The sequence below is a fragment of the Chenopodium album genome, chromosome 3, assembly GCF_948465745.1.
Source record: "Chenopodium album chromosome 3, dcCheAlbu1.1, whole genome shotgun sequence".
Taxonomy (NCBI): domain Eukaryota; kingdom Viridiplantae; phylum Streptophyta; class Magnoliopsida; order Caryophyllales; family Amaranthaceae; genus Chenopodium; species Chenopodium album.
In genome coordinates this window covers 61,763,493-61,772,072 of record NC_137836.1, presented here as the reverse complement: position 1 = coordinate 61,772,072, position 8,580 = coordinate 61,763,493, and the positions used below count along the sequence as shown (strand labels likewise).

Genomic DNA, 8,580 nt, shown 5'->3' with positions numbered 1-8,580 from the left:
TGCCCTTTTATTAGAGTCTCATTTCTCATTTTTCACGGGAATTAAGGTTTTTGTAGTTTTATTAATGTGATTGGAAGTATCAAAGTACATTAAGTGCATTAAATAACAAGTGAGAGAAAAAAAAAAGTTAATACATGCCAAAAAGAAGAAGAAGACGAAGAATGTGGAGAGAGAACTTATGTTGGTGGATTAATAAATGCCAAAAATATTTGGCACAAAAATCAATAAAAATTGAGGATAATTTGGGGATTAAATAAAGAGAATGAGATTAAAATTGTAAAAAATCACTTATTTAATAGGGAAAGATTCTAACAATGGGACTTTAATTTTGATTTACCAAAAAAGGAATAGTGGATTGTAATAAAAGGACAGAGGGAGTATTATATTTAACATTTTTTAAATTTAAATGTTGGAAGCTTATACATTACAACTAATAAACTAAAACCTATCAATTTATCTATGTAAATTAAAATAATTTTGAATGGCTAACTAATAAATGACCTCTTACTTTAAACTATATATTAGTTGACATTGAATCATACTATATCATAATTTTGATGAAAATCTAAAATTTTAAAATTACTCATTTTATTGTACAAGGTTTTATATAAACCGTGTATCACACAGGTTCTAACCCAATATAAATATTTAAAGGATAGTTTTTTCACGAGTTTTTAGAGAGCCACGTAGGATTTAATTTTTTCAGCGCGCCATGTAGAATAATAAATTTACTGGTAGCCAATTAAATACGATAGTATTAATTTCTTTTAGAATTAAATAATTTAAATGACACGTAAGCAAAATTGGCGAATGAGATTTTTCAATTTAAATTAATTAAATATAAAATATTATATTTTGATATCAGGAATTTTATCTAAATATATAACAAATTTTAGCACACAAATATATATATACAAAAAAAATATTTAAAAAATTCAAACAAATCGTGCATCACACGGGGTTCATCTAGTTTATTGTATAATAAAACGTTGTATATTTTATATGAGTTTCTAGAAAAACAAATAAATCTTCAAGCAAAAAATAAAGAACAATTCTTTACATAAAATCTGCAAGAACATGATGAACTTAACAAGAAAGAGAGAAGAGAGCAAAAATTGAAACGGTTAAAATCAAAATTCCAACCGCAATAATTTTTAGCCAAAGATATAGGCAGAGAATTAGTTGTGAAACATAATAAACATTATATTAAAAAAATGTAATTACATAAAGAAAAAAAATTTGAAAAAAAAAATTGAATTTAAGAATATAAAGAGAGAGAAGAGAGAAAAATTGTACCCAAAAAAATTAGCCAGAAAAAAACGAGGAGAGAAAATAGGGTAGTTGGGAATGTGGGGTATTGATTGTGCATTGAAAATACAAATCTGATTTAAAATTGATTTGGAATTTTGGTTTGAAATTTGAATGAAATGTTAAAATATATTATATTTGGAGCCCAAAGCTAATATCTATCACACATTGCCACGTCAGCAGTTTATATATGGCCCACATAAACCACGTTTATGTTTAGCCTTTGCCCATTATTTATTACACGTTTACACCAATCAAATCACAAGTCTACAGGAGAGGCATGATGAACACTAATAAGCCAATGACCATCAACTCTTTCAAAGACATTGGTGGCAAATTGTCTTCCCCAGCTGCTGCCTTTAGTTTTAACTAATTCAACACAAGTTACATATCCAATTTCTCCTCTCACATACACCTGAACATCTCTCAGCTCAATCTCCAAAGGGAATTCATAGTCTACCCAAACATATTCCCAGCTCCGCATTACAAGCTCGTAGCCAGAAATCCCACTCGAACCAGGATGTACGCAGCACACATTATCCCCTTTTGCCCAAAGGTTTTGCATAGAGGCTAGATCTCCAATCCTGAAAGCATTGTAAAACCGAGCATTTGCTGCAAGCACAGATGCCTCACTGTCCTTGTGAAGAACTCGAATTCTGTCACGTATCCTTGCAGCTTCAACATAGTTTTCCTGTTCAATAGCAATGTCCAACTCTCTTTCCAAGCTCTCCTCGTTTAACAGTATGCTTTCACCACTGACAGCTCTCCCCAAATCATCACTAGTTGCTTTACAAGGTTGAAATGAAGAGAGAGAAGCTTTTTCACTAGAAGCTGGGCTGGTAGCAAACATATATTACACTCTTTATACAGCATCTTATGATCAGAAAGACAGAAATCATCTTTACCATCAATAAAAGACAACAGGATATTAAATAGTGCTAGATTGCGATCATCTCAAGCAAAGTCCTGTACTGGAAGGAATCATGGATTTATACATTTTACCATTTGATGTTGGAATTTTGAGTATGTCATTTGTTCTGTAAGCTTGACAGTTGCATAGTTTAATTCTTATCATGGTAGACCGTTGACAACAGCTACAAATCAACTTAAAAGTTGTTCGCCCAAGTAAGAAAATAGCAAGGGTTTGGAAGATACACCTTGCCATCAAGAAAAATAAAAAACTCAGTCATACACTAGATACCTGCAAAGTAGGCAATAGCACCGGACACAAACATAGGCAGGTCAACTTGGACATAATCTTTCAGGGCATCACCTAAGAATAATCATACGTGTTGTATACATTATTTTAACGGTTTAACCTTGTCCAAAAGGTTGTACCATAGCAAATAAGAAATTCAATCAACTGCAGTTTGTGTTACATTATGACTAGAAGACCATCAAACTGAGCTAACTAGTCCAGCATGTACCTACTACAGTATAGAAAACTGCAACTCCAATTAACTCCCTGATTTAATAAGCAAATCAGAGAATTAACTATTAACTGTCCCCAAATCAGTCAAAATAAGTAGCAGCGGTAAAGATTATTGGGAATTTAGCCATTAGACTATTTCACAATAACAAGTGTGAAATAAGGATGACCTATTTTAATGGTATAAAGGTTTTAGGGGGGCCTTCATACATTTAACAGTAAGTTAATCAAGACTTACTCTAGATTTGACCCCCAACATTAAATCATAACTTTCGCCTTCTGCTTAGACATTAAATCTGCGTTGATCATCAGAAAAGTCTTTCCCTGGTTAGCCTAAGAACATAAGTCTTTTTGATGATGGAATCACCTACAACAGTCACTCTTAATATGATCAGGTTAATATGGTCAGCACCAGGAATTTCTCAAAATTTAAAAATACAAGAGCTCCAAACCACTGTAAACACATGGTCGTGTGATTCACCCCAATACTGTATACACAGAGTCACAGACACAATACAGGTTTAATTTTTCTGAACTCATTGGAATAATGCGAGGTTAATAAATCACTTAATTTACTCATGAGAACATAAGCCATACAATAAAATATAAATAGGAAATCTGCTTCCGAAGAGGCCACAAAGTCTTCATATTGAATTATAGATTACCAAAAGATATGCACCAATTCAAGATCAACTAATAATACTAGGCTTTGTTCCGGCACATGATTGTCTAATTGCTTATGAGGATGTAAGAAATTCTTGAAATGGTGACATGACAAATACCAGATGCCTAGCTTCCCTTCAAGAGTCTTTTAAGTGTTATAGAAGCCTAATCTTTCTATTGAGAAACCACTAAAGCCAATCCTGTCCATTGTAACAAAGTAGTGGAAAGGTAGACACTGATCATATTCATGACAATCATTTAGATATTGTATACTCTTGCCAAACATTAAAGTTTTAGACCTCTAGTAGATGAATCGTCACCAAAGGTATAATCCTCCCCACTCATCCTAAGAGTGGCAATAGGAGTATAGGACTGGTATTGTACAAATTTTATCTCAAAAAAAAAAAAAAAAAAACAATTTTTTTTTTTAATTTTTTATTTTTATAATCAAACGTGTATACATCGAGAAGAAAAGAGCCCTAAAAAGAACAGAAAATTGGATGAAGATACCTAAGCAATAGCTTGCAGCATGCACATAAAATTCATCTGCATACACTGATATAGAAATTCATATTTTGATAACAACTTATATTGTTTTAAATTTATTATAATCAAATTTAAGTAAATATAGATTATAATTTTTAAGAAACAAGAAAGGGAAAGTAATAACTATAGAAATATTGTACTTCCTCTGTTCTCTTTTAATTGACACGTGAGAGAAGTGGTGGGGGGCACAATTTTAAGGAGGGATAGGCATAGAGAGAAATAAAAATGAGGAGCATATGATGAGGAGAGAGATAAAGAGAATCATTGGCCAACTGAAGTAATGTTGCATTTTTCAACTTGTCAAAAAGGAATGTGTTGTGATTGATAATTGAGGATTTATAATTAGTTCTCCTTCAGTCCTTAATAAATTGCCCCAAACCTCAATTATTTCCTTTTTTTTTTTTTTTTTTTTTTTGAGAAGCAATTGTAAATTTTGTGCACATGGGGTGGGCACAATATTTGATGAAGAGAGAACAAGTGAAGTTGCTAGTGGGGAAATTTACAGATTAAGATATGGGGTGATTAGCATCGTATATGTGGCAATATTTTAGAGGTGGAGGGAGTTTAGCATGTTCACACATTGAAGGCAGGCACACATTGTATTAATTAATGGAACTTATTACACATGAGCCTTATTTGGCTCAGAACCTAGTCACCTACTAAGGCTACTATACATAATTCCAATTGGGTTTAAGCAAGCCAACTACTCAACAAAAGCCTTAGCAATACCAAAATCTTTGAATTACAAATGTAACTAACCTTATATACAACTCACACACACATTACCTCTTATGTTGTCCATGTATCACACAATAACCTTATCACCCATAAGCAAGTACATCGTTACTATTGGGTTTAGGCCGAAACTTCACATCAAAGCCTTACCTAGTTTTCAAAATATTTGAATTCTGAATGTGACTAGCCTCATGTATTACCCACACGCACTCTAGTCTCTACCTCTTTAAGTTGTTTATGTAGAGTTGTAGACAATGCCTCTACATAATCATAAGATGCTTTTTGTTTCCTTATCTATCAAGTTAATGCTTATAGGTGTTTCGGTAATTAATATCTTTATTTATAAGACTTAAGGAATTGGATAGTATCAGGTATTGCAGTAAACTATCAGAGAAGCTTGAAGTAAATCAGACTTTCACACATAATCAAAAAGTAAATTTGATACTAAGGACCAGTAAACTTATTACCAAAGTGGTCAAAGTGGATACTTACAATTAAACAAAATAAATACCAATCTGCATCTAATTTCAACATCATAACATGTTCACTTGTTAGGGGAAAATTCTGAAGCTAACAAAGTTTAACGTGAGCTCTTTTGTCCTTATCACTCTGTAGAGGGGCATCTTAATATTAATCATCTATTTTCATAATTACGCTATGTATTGTGTTAAACTACTAAGATGTAAGATCATTTTGGATACTTTACATTGCTATAATTTTTTATCCATTTTCATCCTATGGGTCAGGACATGTATCACCACTCCTTTCTCTATTCAAAATATCTCTACCTTAGTCTCCATCAAACTCGCTGAAATGAATTATCTTCTATGGAAAGGTCAAATCCAACCATTCCTTATAGGCCCAAATCTTTGGCCTTTCGCTGATGGATCGTTTCCTTGCCCCCCTCCATTTTTCCCTTGCTAAGCATTGGATCTTGTTTAATGTTCAAATGTTCATCAATCACCAAAAAAATCAAGTTTCAAACCCATCCGGCTATCACCCTTTTCCATTTCAAAGTCTATCAAGCTTCCCCTAAAATAAAGTTAGATAACCCTATGATTTATTACTTTATCTTCTTCTAAGGTTCCTCTACAATGTATGATAAGAAAAAGATGTATGAAAAATGATCAATTGAGCACTTCACATCCAAGACCCAAAAAAAAAGGAAATCTTATCAACAGTATGACATGAGCTCTTATACGGGTATACTAAGGCCCTGTTTTGTTCAACTTAATTTCAGTTCAGTTCAGTTCATTTTCGAACAGTTCAGTTCAATTTCTAATTTCCTTCTCTCATATACAATTCATTTTAGCTCTATTCAGTTGAGTTCAGCTTAAATCAATTCAATTAAGTCCAATTCAATTGTTAATCGGAACCGGCCCTAAGAGCCATGCACCCCAATACCACAAATGTATCTATGATGCCCATAGAATGTATCACATGGCCAATTGGCCATCCCTATAATAGAATGGCTACACAGCAAATAATTGAACCTCAGAGGAGGAAATAACATCCCAACACCTCTTTAAAAAAAAAAAAGAGTTTTGCTATGGCTAAATTGTGGGTTGATACACTGATAAGGCAGCTCATGAAATTGAAAGAATGACCCTAAGGGCACTAATTCTTCTTGAAGATCCAACCATAAAATCATCTTTGCTGCTACATTATATATTGACGGATTCTTCTCTCACATGTATTTTTATTTTTTTTTGCATTACATTTTATTTGTATTTAGTTATTCACTGTTCCTAATGTATTACTAAACAAAACATACGAAGGCACTTAGGGAGTAATGCTAATTTTTTAAGCCAGGTGAATCATGCCACTATGCGATATTCAAGAATCCCTTTTCACAATCCAGCAAAAAATTAGAATTTCTTTTATGGGAAGGAGAGGGGGGAGAGGGGGGGGGGGGGGGGGGGGGGTTAGTTTAATACCATCATATCTAATCTCAAAAATATAGCTAGAAGAAGCATACTTTTTTCCCTTATATTTTATGAAACCCCGTAATTTAGATAAATGATGCAAAGTAATTCAAGATAAAACTGATGCCATTAAAAACATATTCATTAAATCTTTAATTAATAGGGTCTAAATTTTATATTGAAGTTTGGTTTAATTTCACAACCACATCCCTTTATCCACCAAAAAGAGTAATCATGTATTGAACATTTCGGTTCAAAGATCAGACACTGAATAAGTATCATTTTGTCCAAGTAACATATAACACTACCAGATGGTGAGCAACTAAATTATACTTCCTCCGTTCTATTAATATTGCAACAATGGACTTTTTGCACTATTCATCACTCTTGTTTGACCATATAATATGAGTTATACGTCAAGCAAAATATAGTCAAGTGGGATATTGTTGGATTCGTCTTATAAAATACTTTCACAATATCAAATTTTTATAATTTTTACTCTTACACAATAATAGATATTTAGCATATAAAATATGTTTTGGGATGCGTAATTTCCTCCTTGTTGCAATATTAACAGAACGGAGGAAGTATCTTTTACCACGGTAACCACTAGAGCACTCACAGTTCCAAAAATCAAACGTAACCAGTTTATAGAACAAATCTTATACTAGTACCAAAACCAAGGTAATCTTGGCAACCATTTTTGAGGTTATCAGATAAAGCAAGGTTTCAAAAAAAAAAAAGATAAAGCAACCTAAGTTACTCAGGACCATCAGACAAAGCAACGTAAGTTATTCAGGACAATCAGGGGTTTGCACAATCTCGTTAATTTCCATCAACCACATCAACAATGCATCTACTAAATTCAGCATTATCCAGTCGATCACTCACAAGCATCATTTTATACACGAAAATGCATTATTATAGATCATATTTGTTCATAAAAAAATTGACATTGTTCAGAAAGCTACTTACTATATCTTAGCTTGGCCGAAATGAAATTTTTTAGGCTTCCAAGACGATGAACATCTATACATCCTCAAACTATTGATCTCCATAATACTTAAAACATTCCCCTACAAAATCAAATGAATTCTGATAAGCGGAATAAAAAAAACAAACAAAATACTTCCTCGATTTTTTAATTTTTAATTGCCCTCACCTTTGACAATCTTTTGTGATTTATACGTAAGAAGTCCCGCCCCTGAGCAATGGCGGGAGGAGCGAGAGCCTTCGGCCCAGAGAAAAAAGGTCCAATTTCATGAATTCGTATTGACATTAAAGAATCCTGCAACAGATTAACAACCATAGTTGACCCAGTTATCGAAGTAAGCTCGAAAAATTAAGTTAAAACTGTCTCGCTTAGAATATGAATAGAAACAAGATTGCTCGTTATAATATTTCATAAGTTCAATAATTATAACCAATTGTTGAATAATTTAGCCTAGAAAAACCCTAAAATTGACTGAAATGGCAATCAGATTAACGATTAACATTGGATTGCGAAATTGATAATCGATGATTATATTACTAATATAAAAAATAAAAAAATTCTTACCTCAGGAGCTGCTTGAATAGGGAAAGAAAGCTCACAAGCCACCTCAATGGAGAATTCAGAGTACGCTGGGGTACAGAGAGTGAGAGAGGCAGCGCCAGCGAGAAATAGCTGAAGGTGGATAAAGAAAATCCGGAGTACTCTCTTTCCGATATACTCAATTGAATTTACCACCTCCCAAAAAAAAAAAAAAAAAAAAAAAAAATTTACTTTATCACTCCATAAATAAAAAAAATAAATAAAAAATAATTTAGTTTTACCACCTAATCCTACCTTCAGTGACGGAAACTGGCCGTGGGGCCACAATAACGGATATTTTTTTTTGTACTTTTTCCAAAATTCTCTCGCTTTCTTTTTCTATTTAATCCAACCTTCTTCATTTTGTACGTCAAATTCTTGAAAATTGAAGTTTTTTTGCG

General features: G+C 32.8%; 1 protein-coding gene across 1 annotated transcript; it reads right to left on the bottom strand.

The window, feature by feature from the left end:
• Nucleotides 1-1,472: 1,472 nt before the first annotated feature.
• Nucleotides 1,473-8,349, bottom strand: LOC145624017 (uncharacterized). Its single transcript, XM_081676945.1, has 4 exons — nucleotides 8,165-8,349; nucleotides 7,769-7,894; nucleotides 7,582-7,682; nucleotides 1,473-2,144 (listed from the first exon to the last, which is right to left on the bottom strand). The coding sequence occupies exons 2-4, from the start codon at nucleotides 7,883-7,885 to the stop codon at nucleotides 1,568-1,570; spliced, it is 795 nt and encodes a 264-aa protein (XP_081533071.1). The 5' UTR covers nucleotides 7,886-7,894; nucleotides 8,165-8,349; the 3' UTR covers nucleotides 1,473-1,567.
• Between the last annotated feature and the right edge of the window lie 231 nt (nucleotides 8,350-8,580).

What these genes read in the sequence shown, in the direction of transcription:
- LOC145624017 (XM_081676945.1), bottom strand. Translation starts at nt 7,885, where the DNA reads ATGTCAATACGAATTCATGAAATTGGACCTTTTTTCTCTGGGCCGAAG. An exon ending in ATCACAAAAGATTGTCAAAG is followed by an intron (nt 7,683 to 7,768) that starts GTGAGGGCAATT and finishes TTGATTTTGTAG; the next exon opens with GGGAATGTTTTAAGTATTAT. An exon ending in TTCGGCCAAGCTAAGATATA is followed by an intron (nt 2,145 to 7,581) that starts GTAAGTAGCTTT and finishes GTTTGCTACCAG; the next exon opens with CCCAGCTTCTAGTGAAAAAG.